This window comes from Triturus cristatus, chromosome 5_1 (genome assembly GCF_964204655.1).
Source record: "Triturus cristatus chromosome 5_1, aTriCri1.1, whole genome shotgun sequence".
Taxonomy (NCBI): domain Eukaryota; kingdom Metazoa; phylum Chordata; class Amphibia; order Caudata; family Salamandridae; genus Triturus; species Triturus cristatus.
In genome coordinates, this window is record NC_140587.1 from 271543853 (window position 1) to 271569657 (window position 25805).

The window sequence follows — 25805 nt, forward strand, 5'->3', positions numbered from 1 at the left end:
CGGCAACACTAACTTCAGAACTCTAATACCAACTGGTGAAGTGTCACCATAGAGAAGCATCTTAAATAAGAGCAGGATTAAAATAATATTTGACTAAGAAAACATTTTTAAAGATTTATTTTGAGAAAATGAGGTTCAGACTTATTACTAGGATTTGTCACGATTTACAAAGCTTTTTACTATGCAGCTTCTCAAACATTTTAGCAAATAGATTTCACTTTTTGGTCTTAGTTTATAGTTTATGTTAATAAAAAATACTAAAATATGATTCTGTTTTTTACGTAAATGAATCTTGAAGCTGATTAATTGAAAAGAATAAGATAGCCGTCTCCCCGCAGTGTTGTAGCCAGGGTGCCATAAACTCACAGCAAACAATGAAAACTGTCCCTCATCTCCAGATTTGGTAATAAAAAAACTGGTTTTATTGAGGTGAATTGGGTCCCTTGAACTCCTGGGCCCTAGAGCCACGGCACTAGTTGATCTAGTGATAGCTAGACCCCTTGCCACCAGCTGATTGTATTCTGACTCTTCACATATACCAAGTATCCTCAGCCTGTTTCCTACTTAACCCCAACATGTTAAAAATACACAAGTCATTGTCTCATTGTGGTCCAATGGAATTAAGTGAAGACCATGTATCTAAAGCTGCTCCAATGTTTGATCTACTTCACAACATTCAGCGCTTCCATGCCCTGCTGCTTCCATGCACATTGCCCACTGCACTAGGAGATAGGTCAGCACTAACTAAATTCCCCAAAGCCTTTCAACACTTTGTTCTCTATATTTACCTCCATTAGCGTTGGATTCTCCTTTATTAAACACCAGCATTGGTATACTGACTTCTTGAGGAGATGATTACTGGCGAGTGGGACAAGGCAGAGATAAATAAGAGAACATCATTTAAGGACAAACGGCTTGTTCAAGATATGTGAACAATCTAGATGAAGGGGTTCATCAGTCACATAACTGAAGGACTATGGAAGGCAAACCAAGATCAATTAAAGGAAAAAATGTGCAGGGAATACGGAATGACGTTTCCTAAGCAATATTCATAAAAATAGAACAATCTCCTCCAATCAGAGGAGGAGTATGCTGATCATATCCTGAATGAGACCACAAATCCCATCCCTGGGGAAACAAAAATAAATGTTTTTACCCTTGCAGGTCCTGAAGAAGGTGGTATAAAGCGAACGTAACCATCGAAACGTGCGTTGACTGTGTCAAGAAGTTGCCAGACCATTACCTAACAACTGTGGAAGACATAAATGATAATTTCTCTGTTGTGGACTATGAGAGGAGGGTTGTACAAATGAGTGTCAGTGTTGAGAGTGTCCTAGAGATTGTCTGAATGGTATGAATGTAAGGTTTGAAATATGTTTGGGGTTTGTGACTAATGAACTGTATAACGTTAATACTGCTTGTTAAGTATTGTTCATTATGTATCGAGAAATTAATTTAAATATTTTTACAAAATTAATGTGTCATATATAATTTGCAAATAAAAAAATTATTATGTTCTGATCAATTAGATTGGCAAAGGTTATTTTCCATTTTTTTTAAAAGCGTGTAATTGAAGAAATACAGGTTAAGTGGGAGTCTTTTAGATATTCTGTTGGTCGATTTAACCCTCTCCTGAAACTAAAGGTAGACATTTGGGGTTTTGTTATTTGTATTGGCACTCATTAATTAAAGGACATAAATAACATGGACTTCGGTCAAAGGTAGTGGCAATGAAACAGTTTTAGACTGTAAGAATCCTTTGGCAAGAGAACATCAGCGGTAAGGAGTGTTCCACAAAAGGTCCACCCCATCCTGTCACATTCATCAGCATGAAGCAATAGATCAGGCAATGCTGCCTGACATTGTTGTGGGGGCAGCAGTATTGCTCCCCATTTCATGATAATGGCACCACTAACAAGGTTCCTCTGTGGCTCTAGTGATGATACTTCTTTTTCTGTTCATCTGACCCCCAGTGGCATAGTTTCAGTGGGAGGTATATGGGGTGTGAAATCCCCTCAAATAAATGCATTCTTGGCTTAGTAGTTGTGTCTTGGGTCTATAGGTCGGGTCTGCTGTGTCTATGTTGGTTTGTCTCTTCATCCTGCTTTCACAAGTGGTTTTAACATTCATTTTTTGGATCAGAAACTTAAACAGTAGTTACCAGTTTACCAAGAAAGTAGCAAATCTGCACCCACAGAAATACTCTTTGAATGGATGCAAATTAACAATTTTTTCGAATTCACAATCATTGGCAATATTAGGCTTGGAAAGTTGTGCCAGTGTCAGGTATCCAGCCATACTTCTGGCAATCAGACACTCAAAAGGTAATTGGATGAATGCTTGCAAATAATCTAACTCAGAGTAGCATTCCAAATAATTTGGCACTTTTAAGGCTTGGCAGACAGAGTAAAGGCAAACAGGGTGGCGCAGGACTTTACATCCGCCACCCTACTTTTACTGCGCTTACCAGCTGTTTGCTGGCTCAGTCAACATCACTATACATTTGCAGGAACCATTGTCATGGCAGTTTTTGTCAAAGTTCAATTGACAGCTCTGTCAAGCATGACTGGTTGGCCATCACACTTTTCCAAAGTTTATTATTTTTAAAAAACAATTTCCCAACTAGGGAGTTTTTTGGGAAAAAAATAAAAGTTTGTTTTTGAAAAATAAAAAAAACTATTTACCCCGACACCATGGGAGTTTTATTGCATTATGTGAGCTCAATTTTACTTCTTTTCAATGTCCCTCATTGCCATCCTGGCTGTCCACTTTAAACTGGATGAACGGTGGAATGCCTCACCTCCGACAGCGCCTAGTGCACTGGAGGAAGTTTTATAATGATGGTAAGCTTTGCTCTGTTGGTGTACAAATTGTAGTACGACCAACCTAAAATCAGGTGGGCTGACAGGGTACTCCATCACTGTTGCAATGGAGTACCTGTCCTCCAAACTGTAAATCAGCCCCAGAGGACCACTTAATTCAAATCACTACATACCATGCTCTTCATGCCCCATACCGAACCTTGGTCATCGAAACAATGCAACCTGCTGTTTTAGTAGGAGATTTTGAGATTCACACCCACCCGACACTCACTAAATAACCTACATCCCAGCTGATCCCGTCACTTTAGTGTCACCATCAGCAACAAAGCAGCAGCCCCTAGTAAGGGATTAAGACAAGCTACTTCTTCCTTCTTTTCTTCTCCTCATATTCTCCTCATATTCCCCTTCTCATTTTTCCCTTCTGCATTGGAAATAAAATTGTTATTCAAGAGATGTCCTATAGACCTGACCCTCAGCATTCACAACCAGGCATTCTGCGTGACATAGTCTTAGTTGTAAAGACGGAAGTAGTGTATTTTACCCCAGACTATAGTGTTGGAAGGAGTGGGTCTGTCTTTAGACATATGCCTTCAGCAGCAGGAGCACACGCTTGAACCTTAGGTAGCGGCCTTTTGCTGGTCCTACCCTATTTCCCAAGACACATCTCTGAAGTTACTTTCTAATTATTTTTTTATGTGTGGCCATGCCCCAGTCATGCTGAGTTAGTTTTGCTCACCACCCTAATTTTGTGCTTTGTGAATTTTTCACAAACCTCTAAAGATGCCATAACCATTGAGAAAGACCAGTTACTTATGAGTCCATTAATTCCACATTAACAATATCATTAATTCAAACTCAAATTATTGGGTTTGCATTGTGAAATCCAATAATGACCCATGCATTATTAGAGCAGTACATTTCTAGGTTTAATCTGTCCTTTAAGGATCTCATTTCATTGTATCCCATTGTCACTGCAGCACTTATCCATACATTATTATTTTGCCTTTCTTAGATAACAGTATTTCGATATAATGGACACTTTGTGAAAAACACATTTGCTTAAATAGCTCTCCTGTGGAACCCAGGACATTTTTGAGATATGCCTGCATGCTGCGCATAATTGATAAGGGTGAGTGGTGAATGCCTAGGTATTCCTCACCTGAATATATGCCTTTTGCCACAACGAGCTGGCAGCCAATTACATCCCACTTGGAACCTTCTGGCAGGGACAATGAGCTGCTTGGTGGAAGTGCTTAGTCAGGTGGTTTAATATCACATAGGCTGCCTTGAATGAGGTATGTGGCTATCAATGGGGCAGAGACAGGACGCTGACTAGAGTTTGAAGTTGCTTCTCAACAACTTACTTGTGTATATGAATTTACAATGTTCTTTAAATAATATAGTTATTAATTTAATCCAGGCATGTCTGTTTTGTAGTTTTAATTACAAATAAAGTGAAATTATCTAGAGAAAAGATAGAGAGCTCCTGCAAACACAAAAATATGATAAACCATGTTTGCAGAGGTAAACGTGGTTGTAAACGTATGTTTGCTGCTAATTTTACCTTCTTTTTGCATGCTAGGAACTCACAAAAAAGATTCCTAGCAGGCGCGAGCCATTTACATGTGCGGCCGTCTCCACCACGAGAGTAGAGATCTCTGCACCCCTTAATCCAACTCGTTGGGAGGCAGAGGTATTCCAAGGCATGTTTAGTCTTGAAAGTTCATGAATGTCCATAAGTGTACATTTGTAAGCATTCACAAACTCCTCCAATTCCCTTTTCCACTTTCCACTCTGCAAATGAGAAGATTTTTACTCCAGTCAATGGCTAATGTAAAACTCTTCACGGGGTGGGAAGGAGAATGAAACACACTAGGGGGAATATTATCAAGATGTGAAGGACATCTAACCTGAGCTGCAATTGGAATTCCATAGAGCATATTATCAAGCCCATTATCGCAGTTTTAGCGGCAGTTTACTGCCGCTAAAGCGGTGATGATTTTTGTCGCCCCTCTTGATAATATGCCCCCAAGGTTTGGTAGGGCATAGGTAAAATGATTTCTCAACAGGGAAAAATATTTTCCCCATTGAGAAAACAAATGTGCTTTTGCTCAGGGATTACTAATGTCCCTGCACAGAGTTCTCCACTATGAAGAGCTCTGCACACTGAAATTGGGATCCCACTTGGAATGTCACATAACCTTTTCAGAAGTTTGGCTGGAAAAACAGAAAGTTGGAAACTAATGGAGAAGAGGAAGTGGATTTCTTTGCCTGAAATGTTCTGACTTTCTCTGAGAATCGGGAACAGTATGTTGTACCTTGTGTGGCAGTAAAGAGAAAACAATTCTAGATATTTTGGTAAGTAAGTAAAACTGTATCTTCTTTTCAGTTACTAGGTGAAGAAAGGTTTCAGGATATTGAAAAAATCAAGACAATTGGAAGCACCTACATGACGGTTTCAGGACTTTCCCCAGAGAAGCAGGTAGGAAACATTGACAGTCTCTGATCAACCATCTCTCACCAATACCTCATGTTGATAATTCTATTGGTCGTGTAATAGTTCCGGGGGTAGCAGTTCCTTACTTGTGGCCAAATGTTGTTTCTGAAGGTAAATAATGATATCCATTCATAAAGGCAAATCATGGAGTCAATATGCTGTTGTCCTATCTTCTCTCACTTTCAGTTCTTGGAGTCAGTTGGAGCTCCCAAAATAATAATAATAAAGAAGCTTATTAAGCACATAGCTACTCCAACACGGGTGTCCTAGTGCTATTAGGTCAAGCTCCTGACAGAGATCACAGATAACCCGAGTAAAACAGACACCTATTTAAAGAACCAGGTTTTTTATTTTTCCGGAACAAGAGTTCTGTCTTGGATTGCCTCAACTGAAGAGGAAGAGAGTTCCATAACTTGGGTGCAAGGAAGCTAAAAGATCTCCCACCCAAAACACCTTGTTGTAAGGCAGATGGTGATTCTCCTATACACTCATCTCCCTTTAGCCCAACCAAGGTTTTTTCTCCTCTTACCTGCCGCTTTCTCTGTTTCCTAATTCACAGGATCAATAATACATTTTCAGGACTATTGTTTTAATATTTGACCGTTTTCTTATGCTTTGTTGCTTCTTATCTATTTTCCCTTCACAGACTAAATCATTTTGTTTTTCTAAAATAGCAGTATATTGTATCTGGTAATTGAAAGAAAGCCTGCTTTAAAAAGCAAGGATCGGCATAGATGAGTGATCCTAGTGACAGGCCCAATCACTATGTCAATTGTTTGCTCTCATGCTATGAGTTCTGCTAGTGCACAATTTGAAGGAGCATCACTTCCCCATCTGGGAAAAGACGATCCTTGATGTTTTCTTAGACAAATAGGTGGACTTTTCAAAAGATGGTCAGTGACCACCTTTTCCAGAAAGGACATTGAAAAGCCTGAAATGCAACTTAAATAATATGTCTTTTTCCATGCTAATCACAATAGAGAAAAGTACAAAATATAGAAGTAGGAACAAATTGCAGAGTATCGTTCGTGACACAGAGGAACCATTTTGGTCATTAAAGGCCTTTTCTGGCAATGTAACTAGAAACATCCATTATGACCATGGGGCTATGTAAACAATGGATCATAGAGAAAGTTTAAACAATTTCCATCACAATTAGAATAGTGTGTGGGTTGGCACAGTGCAGTGGTAGAGACGGAGAAGAAATTGACAAGATGAAGGAAGTGTATAACTTTGCCTCCTGCACTGCTGAGTGCCAGTTAAACTCAACCACTACAAGGGACTACCCCCATACATGAAATCAAGGGTTGACATTTCACTCAGTGAAACGAAAGAGGACCACCAATCGGCAAAAGTGATCAGAGCTAAAAAAAATAGAACTAAAATGGATTTCACTTAAATAGGGGAATCAAATGAAGATAGAGAAAAATAAACGAATAGTAGCAGTAAAGTGATGATAGATACGTATGTTCAGCTGAGCAAATGCATTCAAAGGTGAATACTTTGAACAAATGGAGAACAGAGGGTATATGTTTGGTTTCCGGGGAAAAGATTGAGGGTGGGATGGTCAGGGTGTGACCGGAAATACTATTGGCAGGAAGAGCGATCAAGAAGAGATGGAGCGAAGAAGAAAGTAGAAATTGTAAAAAAAGGAGCAAAGGTGAGAAACAAAGGGTAGTGCAGGACGAGATGATAAACAAATGTCCATGTGTCAGTGACAATTGATGTACCTCTGCAGGGAATACAATGCTTGATCAGATGCACTCAATCATGCTGCATGGTTGAGTGCATCTGAACATAGATTCCTAACTCTAAACAAATCCACATCAGCAAATATGGAACGTGAAATGTGCCTCTACATGGAATACAATATGGAAAGTAAAAAGTACCTCTGCATGGAATACAATGCTTGATCAGATGCACTCTGATCATAGATTCAGAACTCTAAGAAAATCCACAGCAGCAAATGTGGAGCGTGAAAAGTACTCTGAAAGCCTCCTCTAGGAGGCCACTAGCTTACATTGACAAAGAAATTCAGATGCATAGCTAACACGATCTCACCAGAATTTGCTCCAACTACAGACATTTAGGGGCTTATCTACAATCCACTTGCACCACCGGTGCGTCACTTTTTCCCATATTAAAAGTGACGCACCAGTGGTGCAAGGGGCTTCGTTTTCTGTGAAATATGCAAGGCAAGTCAAATTGCATAAATGTGGGCACAAGATGTCAAAAACATTACAAACGATGTTTGTCAAATCAAGATCACATCCAACCTATTCCCAAAATGATATGCCTTGTCTTCTGTGAGCTCTACCGAGCAACAAATCTATATGTAACAATGTACAACTATTGGACCTGTCAGCCCTAGGGTGGTCTTCCCCCAAACTGTTTGCCTCCCCTCCTCCATTTTGGCTTATTTTTGTTGGCCTTAGGACTGTGTGCACTTTACCACTGCCAACCAGTACTAAAGTGCTTGTGCTCACTCCCCTAAAAGATGGCTACACCGCTTATACTCAATTGGTATATTTAATTTACTTATAAGTCCCTTGTAGAGTGGTATACCATATACCCAGGCACTGTAAATTAAATGCTACCAGAGGGCCTGCAGCACATATTGTACCAACCACTTAAGAAGCACCTTAAAACATGTCCAAGGTCTACCACTGTAGCAGGAATGCAGTTTTAAACTGCCATGTTGACTTGGAATTAAACCCCCCTTGCCAAGCTTGAAACACCTCTTTAATTATATATATGTCACCACTAAGGTAGCTCTTAGGCAGCCCATAGGGCAGGTGCTGTAGCCTGGATGCAGTTTTAAACTGCCATGTTGACTTGGAATTAACCCCCCTTGCCAAGCTTGAAACTCCTCTTTAATTATATATATGTCACCACTAAGGTAGCTCCTAGGCAGCCCATAGGGCAGGTGCTGTGTAATTAAAAGGTTGGACATTTACTTTTAAGTGTTACGTGTCTTGGTTGTGAAAACCTTCTAAATTTGTTTATCACTACTGTGAGGCCTGCCTCTCACATAGGATAACATTGTTGATTCCTTATTACATGTAATAGGCTGCAATTTTCAATTGGGAGTAGGTGGAAATGTCATGTTTGGTGCCAGACACCACCTCTTCAGTACACTTCTGGATCTGTTGATACTATGCCAGGAAGAAGGACTGCTGTGCTGCTGGAAGGACAGCTACTTTACTGGACTGCTGCTGTAAAGGACTGCTGCCCTGTGGCCCTTCTGCTCAGCTGACTTCTGCCAGGACTGGATCTTCATCTGTTGCAGAACCTCCATTGTGAAGCACAAGGGCTAGTTTGCTTGCCTCCTGGTCAGAGACACAGGGACACAAAAGGTTTCCTCTATCTTGTACCTGCACCCTTACTCATCCTGAGTGAGTCCTGACCCTCCAAATAGTTCCCCCTTAGTCCTGGACTCTTGGAATTGGTGCTGAAACATCCAGATTACCAACATCCAACAGGGGAGCGTTAGAACATTTTTGGCTAAAAAGTGCTTTGAGAACGAGGAGGAAACCGGAACCAACCTGCTCACCTATCCACCCGAGATGCATCGCCAGTCAGATTGACTTTTCTGCGTCTCCCACTATGTTCTACTCAGCAATAGCAAATCCTTTCCAGTGGTCCCTCGCCAAAGGGGTATCCAACCTCAGGGATCCGTCTTTAGCTATAGCCCTCTGCCTCGTCTCGCTAGAGATTTTTGGCTTCCTTTCAAAGACAAAGTCTGAAAGTAGAAACCTTCACCGCAGCTTCAATCCAAGGTTTCACTGGATTCTGTCCATTTCGCGGTGTCTCGGGCTCTGTTTGTTTCAGTGCAGAGAGAAAGAAAGCTCTGGAAGGAATGTTCCTCTTCCTAGAATGTGATTCTTGCCATGTGTAATGTGGGTCTACTTTACCAGTAGAGGAAGAGCAGATGACTGATGTAGGATGTACACGATACAGGCAAATCTTGGCCCAGCAGTCCACTGCCTTGAGGGGATCCCCAGGATGGCTGTCAGAACTCCGCTACAGGACCACCACATGACCACCTGCAGAGAACCTGCTGCCCACAATCGACCATCCCAGGAAGGGCCCATGCCTTCGCTCTAGGCTGGATTGTGGAGTGAAATCCACAGCGTTACCAGCAGGCGTTTGTTGGGGCACTCGAGATTCCTGAGTCCCCAAAGGGGGTAAAAGACTTGCTTGCTATTGCAGCACGGTTCACTAATTGCTGCTTGGCTCCGTTGCCTTTACTTCCTGTGTCTGATGACGGCTGCATCTGGAGTGCGGCTGCTTTTGGAGGTAGGAGGCTTTTGAGCCTTGAGCATGGGTGAGCATGGGGCATTAGACACCTGTAGGAAGGGCTGAGCTTGGGTTGGGGTGAAAGCAGGGCCGCTTAGCAGTGGGTGTAGATTGCTCCTCCCTCGCTCTCATGCCCGCTTTGCTCTGCTTGCAGCCTCAGGATCCAGCTGCCTGATGGCTCCCCCCATCCTCCTCATTCTCAAACCCGGTCCAACTTTGGGTAGTAGCCACTGGGTTAGCCATGAAGGTGAAACTGTGTTAATCTGAAGTTACCAGGACAGCAGGTGAGTGCTAGAGAGTGTGCTGGTGCGGAGAAACCTATCCAGGTAACAAGCTCCATAGAGAATAAATGCGTATGATATTGATCCAAAACAACCTGCGTCATCAGCAAATTGCCGTATGCCCCTCAGCATACAACATATTGGAGGCTATGAAAGTGGACAGTTTCGCTTGGATAGCTGATGCTAATGATGGTGCGTGAAAAATCAAAAAAGCCAACCAAGGTGGTTAAGGAAAGGTTTCAATGTGCTACCAAAGGGAAACACATTCATGGGGTAAATCAAAGCAAACTTCAAGAATATCTGTTAAAAGCCTCCCAAATGGGGTTCAAGCCCAAGCCATCTCAGAATTGATCAAACTATTATGCCAAGCAATAAATCCCTGGAGTCCTGTTATTACGCCTGGAACTCTGCTTTGCAAGTGTAAATCAAGTCGGATATTTTACCCCCCACGCCTCTCACTGAGCACAAATAATATGAAATGCATGAGATGTTGCCCACACATTTTCTTTTCTGCACACAGTTCCATGAGGCTCCCCTATGTATCCAAACATGTGCTCCCAGTTAACTAATTGTAAAACAACTACAAGCAAGATGCATGAATGCATTATCCACCCATTAGTAGATAAGCCCTCTGCAACCATGGACATCTGTGTCCCTAAACCACAGCAGGAAGCAATGGAAGAACCTAAAGGGACAAAGCCAGACTTTATGCACCCATACATTTTAAGACCGAGGATCATCCCAACAATACAGGAAAAGTGGGAGCACGAACAAAGTAGTTTGACACCACTTACCAGCTGGGGATTAAATGACACCAGAATGGTATTGACACATAAATGGATATTCAGGCCCCAGACAAAGCAGCATCAGCAGGGAGGTCACAGTAGAAAGGAGCAATTGACTTCCCCTCCTGGCACAGGGCAAGCGGGAGGTTTGTTAAAGCACAGCCATGCTTGTGATGATGAACTGTGCGATAAAGGGCAAAAAGAGGCATCCTGGAATAAAGAAGCATCAGATGGCACAATAACTAGTATCTACAGCTTTAATGCCAATGAGGATGTATAGGAGGATCCATGGTCATCCATCCTAGCAATGGCCCAGGCCACAATGGAGGCCCTAAACTATCACTTCAGAAAAACTGGCAATTCAAGTGGCTCTACTAAACGTGCAGACATTTATTGTCACTGGAATTGATGCCAAGCTTGAAACACTACTATACACTTCATTCTCGTTAACAAGGCCGATCAGTGTTGATTTCAAGGACTGCTCATGCTCTCTTCTTGTTGATAAGCTAAGTTCTTTACCAAGCGTATTGCAGTCCTTAATAACAGAGTTAAAAAGTAATGTAAAGACTTCACCCCTCAACAGTCAAGATGAACTGCTCAAATCAGCCAGCACAGTTACAAATAATAATATTGGAAAGGATTCAAGCATCGGTTCTCTCTCACCAAATCACAATACTTCAAGCTTAACAGCTGAGTTAATAAAAACAAAACCAGAAAATATAAAAAAGGAGAGCAACACACAGAAAGTATTAAAAGTAACAGTTTGTATATAGTGATCATGATCTCAAAGGAAAATCATTTCTAAGATCACCAGACTCCCCAGCCTGTACTTTGCTGAAATCTAATGGGTCTTATGACCAAACTTCTTCAGTCATTCCATCACACAGAATTGGGATGGTTCCCCCATCCTCTTTTGTTTAACTGAGTGAAAAGTAAATCCTTGATTCCATGTATGGGGATAGTCCCTTGTAGTGGTTGAGTTTAAATGGCACTCAGCAGTGCAGGAGGTGCAGAGTTACACTTCCTTCATCTTGTCCATCTCTCCTCCGTCTCTACCACTGCACTGTGCCAATCCACACACTATTCTATTTGTGATGGAAATTGTTTAAAACTTTCTCTATGGTCCATTGTTTACATAGCCCCATGATCATAATGGATGTTTCTAGTTGCAGTAAATCAAGTTCAAAGCACAGTTTCTAGAGAAATCTCAGGGAAACTGCAGATATGACAGAGCCAGATGGGCGGCAGGGCGGAATCACAGGGGACCCCAAACCATCAGCGTTGCAAGATGAAAGCAGACACAAATTACCGAAACGCAAGCTTAAGAAACTGTGTAAGGGTAGAATTAAGTTGCAACCATCATTCGCACAGGAAGAATCTTCACTCCCAATTCACTCAACATGGCGCACCAAACTCTTTCTGATTTTTCACAGGAACAATCAAAACCCGGCCCCCAAAGGGATCTTTGAAAAGTCAACTGGAAAAGTAAGTGCTCATAAAACAGTGTGAGGGACACCCCACTCAGAAATATCTAAACCACTTGATAGGAAACACCTTTGTGAACAGAAAAACATGGCAACTTAAAAGGCATGAACAGCCATAGCCCAGCACCTTAAAATAACTGCCACGCCTTTGAAGAGCTCAAGTATCACTTGGATCTGCAAGATAAGCAGCAAGATACAATCATATCCGGCTCACCGGCGACCTGTTAAATGAGCTTGAAAAGCTTAACGAAAACGGCCTCAGTGATACCGCCCCAATAGGGTTTGAATTTCGAGGCAAACCCTGAAGAAGCCTGGCAATGACTATGCAAAACAAGGCGCAAGCAACTGTTATCTACAGTGCATATGCTGACTGGCTAAATAGAAATGGAAACATACATGGACATGATCATAATGTATCAGCTGTAGCAAAGAAAGAGCCTGAAACTCAAAACAAATACTTAAGAAATCCACCCACAGGAATAATATGATGGGTGGTGTCAGCTAAGACAACCAGTTTGTATTCATTGAGACAAATCTCATCTCTGCTTGTTGGCTCCTCAGACCAGACTAAGACTGCGGAATTGCCTGCTAAAGGTTCAGGTGTGAGACCCCAGAAAGAGCACTGTTAACAAAGGAATCCATCTTACAGCCAGGCACAGCTAGGAGTAAGGAATATAATACACCAATGTACGTCTCTAGGGGACCTCATAACATATTAAACCGAGGGAACATCCTGTTGCTGCTCCAGGACATTAACTCCTCTGATATTGTTTCCATCAAATTTGTTCCAAGTATGAGACAATTATCTAGGACTGAAACAACAATAGTATCCCAGAGTCTCACAGAAACAGCAAAGGCAGTATTGGCTATTAAACCATAGTTCGATAAGTGGGGCATTAATAAAACTGGGCAAGCTGAGGAAGCCTATCCACATATCCTTTCAAAGGGCCATCAGCCAGAGCCAAGTGCATCCTCCCCACATACTTGATTCTCTGGAACCCCATCGGAAAAAATGGTCTAGTATGAAAGTATAGGGGGCCCAGGCAAATACAGCAACAAAGCCATCCATTTCTTGGAAACATTCAGATGATGAGTGGAGCTGGATCCCATCGGCCCTAAATAGAGGAGAAACCAGATGACTCAAATAGCCGCAAATATTTAAGACCTGTGTCACAGACCTTACTGATGTTCTTCAATTTTGCCCTTGGAACGGTGGGGATTGCAAAATTTACTAGAATTGCCTACCATATCCACTTCTTTGATGAAACACCTTATCATTCTATTGCAGGAGACTTGGGCCCTGGAGACATTTCTCTTAATTGGATATATTGAATTCAACAACGTAGCAATCAAAATCGTTATCAGAAGAAAAGCGTAAAGTTGAGGCTAACCTGCAATAAATATTAATGACATAATCATGATTACATCACTGCTGAATTGATAGTATCGGGCGATTTCAACATAAATATGTTTTATATTCAGGATGGGGATGACTTCGTTATTGAATAAGATTCAATATGACAGATTCCTAATCAGCACGAACCACCGAAGATTCAACACAATAAAATCAGCATTTCAATTCTCAGGGCATGTACTATTGTGGGCCTAAAGGTTTTGAATGGGTGATTACTTTAGGACCAGCCATGAGCTAAAACGAGAATCACAATCAGGACTTATTCCACAGTAGACTAAATCTTGGCATCCGTAAGCCTATTCAATTGAATTATATTCTTCAGAATTGAGTTGCATCCTGAAAGTGACCATTGTCCCCAGATATTTGGCCTGAGAACTGCGATCAGCCTTTACCCAAAAGCTGCATTATTCAAGTACCCAGTCGTGATTGAAAAATTGGGGAAGGCTGCAATGGTAAGGTAACATTATAAAAGATGTACTGGAACAGTGTGCCGCCCTGATGGCCTTAAAAAAATCTCAGGATAACAACCCTATTCAAGACTAGTTATTTGTCACTTAGCGGCTAAACCAATTTTAAAACTCTCTGTACCAGATAGAATATCAACTAGGCCCCAAAAAACAACACTGAATGGTTCACAAAAGCTTTAACAGCTAAAACCAGCATGAACTACTACTAGTAAGGAAGTTCCCGGCTGACACAGTACTGCTATAGAAATTCAGTCGGCTCAGACAGGACTACAAATAAGAAATATGGGCAGCTAAGAAGAGGCACATCAAAGGCCAGTGGGCAAGAATACTGTATGAGTGTGAAAGCAAACATCTAAGTCAATTCTGGAGAACCGTTGACAAATTGGAAAGAGTCCCATATATTGCTAACAACGCCAACTTGGGTCCAGTATTTAGCAGTGCACTACAATATCTGCCCAGAGGAATCAGTAACAACAATTCCAAACAAAGACATATCCCTATTCTGATTGGTATGAATGGCTTGCACAGAGTAATCTTTCATCTGGTACAAATTGAGAAGCTGATAACAAATAGTAAATCAGATGCAGCACCTGGGTCGAGTGGCCTGCCCAATGCACTCTTGAAATCAAGCTCGGAGAAATGGGTAAACTACCTAGTTCGAATGTATAACTATCGTTATATCTTCAACCATATTCCAGACTCCTGGTGGGGCATGGGTGTCATCCTGATCTTAAAAGGCGAGAAAAACAAAGAACCATCAAATTATCGTTTATCGCGTTGTTAGATAATAAGGCAAAATATTGTGCAGGGCTTCGATCTGGGATTTGAACAGTTGGGCGGAAGACCAGAAGATCATTCTATACAATCAGACCAGCTATCACCCTGGGATGGGCACCCTGATCAACCTTATGGCATTAGTTCTGGCAATAAGAAAAGCTCAGAAGCTTAAAAGTTTCCCATCTGCTTGTTTTGTGGATTTGAAGGCTGCTTTCGATATTGGGAACAGGGCAAAACTCTGGTTTAAACTTTCAGCCTGGGAGATCCTAGTAAAGCTTTTATGGGCAATTCAATAACTCCTCATAGATAAGGGAATCAGGAGAAAATAGTATCGGGAACAAAGGTCTACCATAAGATCGGAAATACAACAGGCCTTAAACAAGGATGTGTCCTGGCCCCAGCATTGTTTAATCTCTTTTTTGGGGACTTCACTGAACCCTTGGACCAGGTAAATGGCCATGCACACAAACCATGAAATCTTTAACAAGTATTTTACATGCTGATAATATAGTTCTTCTCAGATAAACAAAGCAAAGGTTGGCCTACAGAGGTTGCTGGTCAAATTAAGCAATTATACTTGCAACAAATAACCTGAATATTAACCTTGCAAAACGCAAAGTTGTTAGCATTTAGTAAAAGAATGTTTAAAGCAGGATCATGTACTTAAATATTCACAAACGAATTCAAGAGCAAGTCTATAAGTACTAGGGAATGATAGTTGACACAAACAGTTCTGTTCTACGACATAAGGAATAAATGAAAGCAAGAGCAGAGTCTTTGACAGCTGCCTTTCTATCTCTTCAGAAGAGGATTGGAGGTAACTCGCTTCTTCCTATACTTGAGGTTATTAGAACCAAGCTATTACCCACCATAGCCTTCGGCTGTGAAGCACTCTGCGGCTGTGAATCCGAATGGCTTGAGTCGCTAAGTCCTAATGCCTATTGGCAGCTTTTTCGCCTAACCCGTAATCCCTCTTCTGTACAAATTAGGATGGAGTTTGGACTTGTAAGGCAGAAATATGCAAGACTAGGAGCTTTTGTTAAATTCTGTTACAAACTGAGAGCAGCACAGGAAGACTCACTAGACTAAAGGCTCTAGCCAGAACTGTTCATAAATAAGGGCCCATATAATGATTATCTATGGCACAGTCTTGAGTCTTTGTAGATAAACGATTTGTGCGAACTCATGGATAACCATCCAGTCCTATAAAACTTTAGCGCAACAGGAATACTTAAGCTCCTCTTATTTTCTCCATAAAAAAGTGTGTCCACACCTAGGCGACTTTCCAACTTTGGATCCCTGTTCGAAATGGCTTGTAAAAGGAATTAAGATATCTTGTAGGGGCTGTAATCAAGTACGCTAAACAATAACGCATATTATTTGCATCTGCTTAGCTTTCCTGACAGAGCGACAACAATTAATACGACGATTCTTCAACACACTGGGAGTGCAGACCTGCCCACAACCAGTTATAGCTGGTTTTAATGGAATTAAAATAAGACTAAATCTACAGGCGATTAAATTCTTGAAACAAGTCATAAACACTCCAACAGAAAACAAGCCAAAGTGTTGTCAGCACTATTTTAATGCTAATACTTCAAGACGAGCTTGTTAAGAAGTTTCTTTTCCATCTAAGATTTTATGAACAAACTAGGGGTCGGCACTGGTCGCACCATTACTCCCTCCGACTAGGACTCTTTTTGTTTTTATACATGTAATGGTAAGTTATGGGACCCAAAGGCTCTTCAATGTTGGTGCTTCCTCTTTAGACATCTCCTGCAGCCTTGCCCCACTGAACTTTACATTCTCGGACACTGTTTCTCAGAATTTCGAGTCCGAAGTTAAGTGCTGACTTGGCCCAATCCACTTGGAGTATCGGAACCGAGCTCCATCGTGTTTTGCCATATTTTCTGGCTATGACTCATTCTTGTGCAACTAGATGTCCGCGGTTGGAGCTTTGAACTTTTAGGCACTAGTTTTTGCTAAAAGCTCTCAAATTAATAGCTCCGGTTCTACTGATTGGATTTTGTCGTTTTGGTGTCAAATATTTTTTTTTCATGTACTCGTATTCTAAATTGTTTTGGTACTTTTCTTGTATTGTATTTTTACTTTATTACTGTTTGTGTGCTGCAGATATACTTTACACATTACATCTAAGTTAAGTCTGACCGTATTTTGTCCCAAGCTAACCAGAGGGAAGCATAAGTTAATTTAGTAACTTTTTGTGCTTCACCCTGCAAGGGACTGTGTCTGTTGCTTGATCAGGGCTCACACACCAGTCAACCAACTACCCAATTTCTCACAACAACAAAGTATACAAATTTAGACAATATATCAATTCTTCAACAGTAATATCTTATCATGTCCTACCGAGGTCTACCAGATATGCCCAAAGCCTTATTATCTAACCACCATATTTCCTCTGTCATAACACCAGCCATCAACTGGTCAGTTGTGACCTTTTACCAGCTGGAGTGGTCATACTACCTTGATCATTGCTGACTGGTGCATTTTTAACCACAGGTGACCAATGCATGGATGCCTTGTTGACCAATGCATTTTTACCAGTAGGCCCGCTACTCATATGACTTCACTACTGCCTTGATATTCCAAGAATACACCTACTCTAAAATCTTCCTTGGACCATATCAATGTGAGCAACTGTGACCCAATAACAAACCTGCCATTCCTAGAATCAAACATTGAAGCTATATTTCCCACCCACCAAATTAACATAATTGGACACCGACAAAAAACTACTTGTGAATACCAGTATGGCCTAATCGGCAGGCACTTACTGGAAACCTCCAGATTGCACTCTACTGTATACAGAACAGAAAGGAGTGTCTTCGATGACTACTCAGGTTTGCAGCTGAGTGCAACACTTATCATGTTATAATTTGAGACAACATGCAGATTGTCCTCTATCACTCCTGCCCTTGAATTTCTGTTTTGAGCCTCTCTCAGCCAAGATTACATTTGTTCATCTCAGTACATGGCTATGATGAGAATATACCATTTACTTCAATGTTGCATTGGGCAGAAATTCATATCTAAAAATTACCAAGCAGTTATCTAGCAAGATGATGAAAGACTACCTTAACTATACAAACTAGTATCCATGTTCAACATCTGTAGCCATGTGTACCGGTGTTGTAAATGGAATTATCACTTGCACCAGACCCTGGGCCCACAGTCACTAAACTTGAACCACACTCCCTCGTACATCAACTGGCAACCGTACAGGGAGTCACACCCCTGCCACTTGCATCTACACTTAAACCAACACCTACACCTTCACTTGCACTGGCACCAATGCAAGCACTACTGTACCATACGGACACGAAAACACCACACTTTGTTCACACTTTAGTCCATTTTTGCCCTTCACATACGTTTACAAGATCATGTAACAAACTAACAAGGAGAAGAGGAAATGGAGAGGTGGCCAAAAATATGTAAAGACTATAAGAAGAAATCTAGAAAACCTTTTGTGACGATGATAATGATGAAGACATTGCCATGCAAGGGCAGTGTGGCGGTGCATTCTTTGAAAAGATATCATCCACACCACCCCCTCCACTTTTCCCTAAAATCCTTTTAAACTGGATAGCAGGGGGTTTCAAAGCCCCAACTGCTGATGGAAACTGGGAAATATCAATAGTGGAGAGACTTTAATGCATGAAGGTACAGAGGGATACAAGTGTAAGTCAGGTTAGCACTGTTTTGAGGCACAATACAATATATATGTGCTTCACCACTATGCATAGATTTTTTTTATCCAATGCAACAATGCATTCTTGCCCATTCATTGTTGTTAGTTCACAGGAAATGGACAAGAGGGCTGAATGCCTGTGGGTGTACCCCATCACTGTTGAAAAACAAATGGATACAGACCCGGACGCTTTTCGATCTAGCTTGACCTATTGTTGCCAATTCTTTTAGAAAAGACTTTGCCTCTGTCAAGGTTTTACCTCATTCTGTTGGCACTTCTATAGAGTCTTTACAGCATAAGACATGAGAAACTACTTTACATCTCTAAATTATTCTCAATCATCACACATTAAATTATGTATTTCAGAGATGATTTGAATATAGAGAACAATGGTTTTTAGTTTGTATTGTTTTTACTGCAGCAGTCTCTTTTTAATAGTTTAGTCAGGACTCAAAATGCAAGGCAGAACTATTGGCTTGACAATGCTTGTGGGCAGTGTAGCATAAAAGAACTCTCTACTAGTTAGTACCACACTCCTACACTGCACAATTTCAAACTGCAAAGGTTTCCCTCCAGACACATCCTTATATACCATACACACTCTCCCCACTGCACATCATTCCAAATAAATGTCCATGTGACACCAGTCTACCCCGAGATGCCTAACAGTGCTTGATAGAGTGCCTGATGATAATGCTTCCACACTATGTGGATCAGCGATCAATCATCCTGTGGGAACAATTGTTCCACATTATGACCAAATGTACAGAGGTTCATACTCCAGCTAGGTGGACTCTACAATGGTTCTGTGATAGATTAGGCAAAGAAATGACCTCCAGTCTGTGGTAGTATTCTTCTTTCTCTCACGTAGGGTGAAGGAACACTTGACATCTCAGGGCCACTGTTCTCCACCTGGACATCACAGGCAGGTTACTACCATCCAGAGGAAGGATTTTGAAGTGTCACTGTCAGTATCCCAAATACATTGGCTCTGATATGTAATCCAACAGATGTAATTATGATATTTTTAATGACTTCGGGCCCATTAACATGGACTCCAATCCATGTCAATGTGCCTAAAGGGTTCATGCTATAGACAGAGCCTTCAGTGAATTTGGAGCATTAAGTGATTTATTTTCCAAATGCTCAAGCATTGGCCCATGGGAAAAAAACATGATTAGCATTTCTTATCATGAGTGTTGTAGTATCTTCAGATTTACCATTGTTTCCTGCTTTTAATGTAGTCAGTCACTCAAGAATCAGCCTTTCAAACAACATGTGAAACTTTATTTACTTGGTAAGAACTGAATTTCAATATGAGGAAGTGCGGAATGATGTCATAACGCATGGTCAAAGTTGCCGTACCCCAGGTCTCTAGTAACTATACTACAACTGTGTGGGCTTGGATATCAAATAGGAGGAGCCTGAGGAAGAGGCTGCCACCCATGGCGTTCTCTTTGATCCCCAAACACTGCCCTTGGTACCCCTGTCTCAGGGATCATGAAGACTGCTGAAAGAATAGAGAGTAATCAGAGTTTAAAGCGCCATGTTTACCTTCTGTACTTTCTGCTTCTTGATTTTCACATAACCCCCAAACAAGATGGAGGCTGTTGGGGGGTTAAGGTGAGACAAAGGGTCAGTACTGTGATGTAATCCGGGTTGAAGTGTACATAGTATGTCACTTCCGCTACCCCTGGCGTTGACGTCCGTGTAGTGCCTGGTAAACATTTTAAAGCATGTGATCAAACTGTGTTTCGTACCTTTTCTCACTCCCTAAATGGCAAAGACCGATTCCACAAGCATAGACATGCAACCTATTTATCATGGCGTCTCCATTAGCAACAGACTAGGAGGCTTTAAGGAGACCGGGGGATTTACTGTGACCGCTGTGACTTGTTTTTAATATTAAGCTTTGGAACAAAGCGTAAGAACAGCCAGTAATGGCCACTCTCAGTTTAACACACAGCCCAGCAGCGAACGCGCGACATACCTGATGTGTTCTCCTGTGTTGGCCTTTCAGCAGTGTGAAGATAAATGGGGACATCTCTGCGCCGTGGCGGACTTTTCAATCGCTCTGAACGAAAGTATACAAGAGATCAACAAGCATTCCTTCAACAACTTCGAGCTGCGGATAGGTGAGTTCAATGAACAGCGCTGCGCATCCATCAGCGGTGGGAAACCATGGTGGGTTATGTCACAGTCCGTGCAAAGAAGAGTGTGGCCTTCTTGCAGGCTCCTAGTCACAATCCGTGTTAGGTGCATGAACCTTCTTCTGAAACTGTGTCTCACTATCCCAGTGAAATAACTTCAATTGTAGCATTTTGTATCTTCTTTAGATTGTACTTTTCAGGATCTTTTTATCTAGCCTTTGAGGGGTTTGTTCAAATCCTATATAGTGCAGCAGCACAAGCAAGAGTGTTTCTAGGCACTTCGAGGTTGAACTAAAAGGGCCAGATTTGCTAAATTCTCAAGCAACGCAGCACAGCAGCCAAAAATGCTGCGCTGCGTGAGAAGGAAAGAGCAGGAGAGCGCCATATCTACCGAGATATGGCTCTCTCCTGCCCTTTCCCTATCGCCGGCATGGAATGATGCTACCGAGCGCCACTCACCCACTTTTGTGCCACAGTGCAAGGGTGTGTGCGTGAGTCTAGCATAGGTTCTGTACTGGAAGGGTTTCCTTGCGGTACAAAATACTATGCCTAGACAACTTTTAAAACTTTTCCTGCTTTGTATGTGTGCAGGCAGGAAAGGAAGGAGAAATAGAAACATTTCTCCTTTTAACGCCTGCTTTCATTTGGTGCTAATTTTTTACGTAAACCTCAGTCTCAAATTTTTGGTAGATAGGGTTTTGTGTCAAAAAGCATGGGTGGTTGCATGGGAATGCCGATATACCACCCATGTAACATCCCCTTGACGCTAAGTAACGCAAAGCAGTGCAAACTTTTAGGCAACTTTCCTGTGCAAAATGTAAATAACAAAAAAAACATTTTGTGCTAGTCTATGTCACTTTTGTGATGTAAACCAGGCAAAGTTTTAGTAAATTTGCCCCAATGAGTCACAATAAATAGCCTGTGTATTAGCACTCCATACCTCAATTTTAATATAGAAGGTTACTCAGATGGGAATATGTAAAGGTATTTGCTCATCAAACGTTCATCTAGCAGGAAAGTTAAAATAGGATACCAGGAGCCTCATTAGAGTAATGAATTGCACAAGAGCGGTTTCATGTTATAGAAGTGAACTTGTTAACAATACTGTACTACTAAACAGCATTGCGCCAATGTCCATTCAAAAATTGGAGTTTGGTCATTTGCGCATACACTATTCAAATGAGGGAAATGTTACTTTCTGCGGTATGCCACATTCCGGAACTTGGGCCTGAGAAGGTACACCTCCCTAGATTGTACAGAATGCCTGGTACACAGGGTTGTGTGCGATTTTTGCCATCTCAGGCAGGATACTAGGAAGAAGGATACTAGGTCTCTACCCTCTCATAAGGCCTTTTGGGGGCCAGTACCACAAGTAATATCTTTGAAACTGGCATGGCTGTAACCCTGTGAACCCCACCTCAATTATCAAACTACTCTACTCTGGTTTTGTCAGTCACTCTGGCACATAAGCACATTCACCCGCAATGGGCGATCTGTGCACCAAGTTATTATGGGGAGCGGGTATGGGTTCTCCGCTTTGCCCTTTTGGCTTGTGGCCAGCGCTGGCTGTCATTGGGTACATTATATGTGATGTCACCCCTGGGTCCCACCTCCTTTTTAAGTTAGTTTTTCTACTCTTAAATCTCTGACTACTCTTCATTCTAAAATTTGAGTCTCTAAATTAAAGTATATTTTTTATCAGACCTGGATAAAAATCATGAATTAATAACAAATGCCATAATGAATGAAAAATTAGAAAATATTTTTACAAAAATAGTTCCTAAAAATAGTCTTTATTTAAAATAGTGCTATTATATTATATTATAAATACCTGAAAAAGTATTACCTGTATTACATAGCAGGTTGGCCAATGGCATAGCTGGTTATCCTTAAAAAAACAGTACTGAAGCCAAATTACATATAATGTCACATTCGGGAGGCAGAGGGAGTGGTCTTAACTGGATAGCAGGAACAAAAAGTTATATTTCATTCATCGAGACACAGACAGATCCTAAAGAAAAGCATGTTAAACATAGCTGCCATTTTAGAGATGTGAAAATCCCAACCTCCTGTGTGTATGACAGAACACTTCTTATAGTAATTGAAATGTAAGGGTATTAAGGGAAATAGCCCCTCTCACCCTTCAGTTCAATTTGCATAAAATATGTTATGCTGCTGAATTCGGCAGGGGGTGGTGTATTTTCCTTTATATCCCATAGAACACTATTTAAGCAAAACTCATTTGGAAAGGAACATTTTTTAAATCCACCAATTAAAGACTCATTATAATAATCTTATTTTTAAATCATATTTTTCAGTTCAACATGTTAAGAAACCTCTCTAAAAGAGTCTTAATTTTTACATAACATTCTCTCATTAATATCTTGTGACCTATTTTTGCAAATCTGGGATCATGACTGATGAGAAAAGTAGGGAGTACCCATAGGCTATAGAAAATGCAGTTATAATATACCATTTCTTGCAGTATTGAAGGGCACGCAGCAATATATTGGTGCTCCATTATATGCCATAACATTCTAAAGCCACTTATTTGCCGCAGTCCAAATAACAGACTTTTATGAGGCACAAATCACCATGTAAGGTGTGAGCAAATTCACCAAGGGACACTTAATTCACTGAATCCCACAGGTAGTCTTAGTACCACAGCACCTTCTTCAATACGGGATGTGTATATTCCATCAAAATCAAAGTAATATGGTCCTCATCAAGAGTGTTGAAAAGGTAAACTCTGTCAAATGAAGTGCTATTCTAGGTTTTTGGTGGTATCTGATCCATTTTTAAAGTGCGATTTGAAGGATACCGATTGCAGCTAACAATAACTTCCAATTGTGCAAATTACACACTGGGTCATGTGGTCCTCAATGGCTTGAATAGCAAGCAAAGTGATAACCATCAAGCAATTCCTCTTTGTGGCTGGTAATCTGTGTAAGCTTCTAAATGCAGATCACCCTCCAACTGGTCGTAAAGTGTGAGAAAATGAAAGTATCCTATTTAGAATTCTGTCCGATTTACGTCTAAAGTAGATGCGCCTAGTGCCGGATTTGAAATCAATAATGTAATCTATTCCACAGTGAGCCCATATCAGACAGGCTCTTGGAGTTTCGCCAGCAGGAGATGTTCATCAGCATGGAAGGTGCCCTATTGTCCCTGAAAGCATCAACATGTCCCGAGTGCAAGAGGAGTGCCAAAATCTCTATTCAAATTTGGCACCAAAATTCTTTCTATCGGCTCACAGCAAAAACTCCCTTTATGGCCAATGACTTCTAGCAAGGCTTATTCGTGCCCACAATTAAGTGGCCAACTTTCCACAAGCAAAAAAACTTTCATTTATTTTATATTTATGTGAAAAGTAAGCTTCAAAATCTTCTCTAGATGTGAATCTTTGAAAAGTGTTCCTCAAGTCTTTCTTCTTATTGAAGTATTTCTTTTGTTTCAGGTATTAGTCATGGATCAGTGGTTGCTGGCGTTATTGGTGCTAAGAAGCCCCAGTACGACATCTGGGGGAAAACGGTTAATTTAGCGAGTCGTATGGACAGCACCGGTGTCAGCGGCAGGATACAAGTGCCTGAGGACACATACATCATCCTGAAGGACCGAGGTTTTGCCTTTGAGTATCGCGGAGAGATCTATGTCAAAGGCATCAGTGAGCAAGAAGGGAAAATTAAGACATATTTTCTTCTGGGAAGAGAACAGCCAAATCCTTTAATCTTACAGCCAAGAAAACTGACGGGACAGTACTCCTTAGCTGCTGTTGTGCTTGGACTTGTGCAATCTTTAAACAGGCAGAAGCAGAAACAAATTCTGAACGAGAACAACAACTCTGGTATCATGAAAGGACATTACAACCGACGGACTTTGTTGACTTCGAGTGGATCCGAGCCGGTGGCCCAAGTCGAGGGGGCCGACAAAACTGAATTGCCATAATAAACATTTTGTTTGTGTCCATTTTTTGTATTTCTTTTTATATATAAATAAGAAAATAAAAAGGGTATAATTTTTTTACAACTAGTATGATTTTTATTTTGGTAAGCACAGACTCTGATCTTTGTTAGTGTCTTTGAGATATGCAAAAGTTCCATGAACACAGACCGTAGAAGTAGTGTTTCTGACGGGGCCGTAATCTTCATGTTCGCAAGGAGTAGGTAAATATGTTTTTTTTTTGTTTTTTGGTGTCAATGCATTGGTTTGAAATGAAGCTGTCTATGTGCGTTAAGGCTGTAGGAAATGCCTTGAGGTACAGAGACAGCTACAGAGTGCCTCCCTTCCCATAAAGTGCAATACCAGTGATACATGCAGAGGTTAGTATTTTGTTTATGATATTCGGTGGTTGAAGTAAATAGAATATATATGTAAAAAAAAAAGTCATATCCTAGTGAAAAGTAAGAAATTGCCAAAGCACAAGTAAGTACTGTAAACACTAAGCTTCTGTTCATAACTAGCCCAGTGAAGTGTCTACTTAGGATGAGTAGGTCATTCATTTCTTTGCTAAATTTTATTTTGCTAAAGTTTATTTTCTTTCCAATAAAAGTTGCCGACTTAAAGGGGTGTTCAACCCGACCTAACACAACCTATTAGTGTGTGACTGTTTTTGTGATGACCCCCATATTACAGCAAGGGAAACAGATCACCCTGTCAGAGCACAGATTCTCTGAACAATATAGAAAGGACTTTGCCTCAGCACACTGCAAAAACATGCCACAATTTATGTTGTTTCTAAATAAGTGCAATTGTTCCCTGACCACGTTCTGGTTTTGTTCACAGCAGATAGAGTAAAATTAATTAATTTACAGTTTTAAATCAATTGCGCACTATGCAAAGAGCACTTTTTTGGGTCTTTAGGTTTGTTTCCAATACACTACATATACTTAGAGTGGACTTTAGGTCAGCCAGTAGCTCTTGTTTGGATGTTTGTGTTGTCTAGCTCACTTGCCTGTGCATGATATAATGGATTTCTCTCCTATTGCTGTATTTGTTCCTTCTGGTCTTCCGGTGTCCTGATTGAATGATGTAAACTTCCACTGCTCATGTCAAACCTTGCTTTGCAGTGCATGGGACGGACTATTTTCTCTCTATCTCTCCTACTGCTCTTCCTC

The 25805-nt window shown here is 41.0% G+C and overlaps 1 protein-coding gene across 2 annotated transcripts in view; it reads left to right on the forward strand.

Annotated features, from left to right (window-relative positions):
• ADCY8 (adenylate cyclase 8) overlaps positions 1 to 25277 on the forward strand; it is a 1038851-nt gene extending 1013574 nt beyond the window's left edge. For both annotated transcript variants that reach the window (XM_085604917.1, XM_085604918.1), the window contains 3 exons: positions 5212 to 5304; positions 20562 to 20676; positions 24149 to 25277. In XM_085604917.1, coding sequence (XP_085461043.1) covers positions 5212 to 5304; positions 20562 to 20676; positions 24149 to 24636 — 696 coding nt within the window. In that variant the 3' untranslated portion in view covers positions 24637 to 25277. The remainder of the gene's footprint in view (positions 1 to 5211; positions 5305 to 20561; positions 20677 to 24148) is intronic.
• Positions 25278 to 25805: the final 528 nt, after the last annotated feature.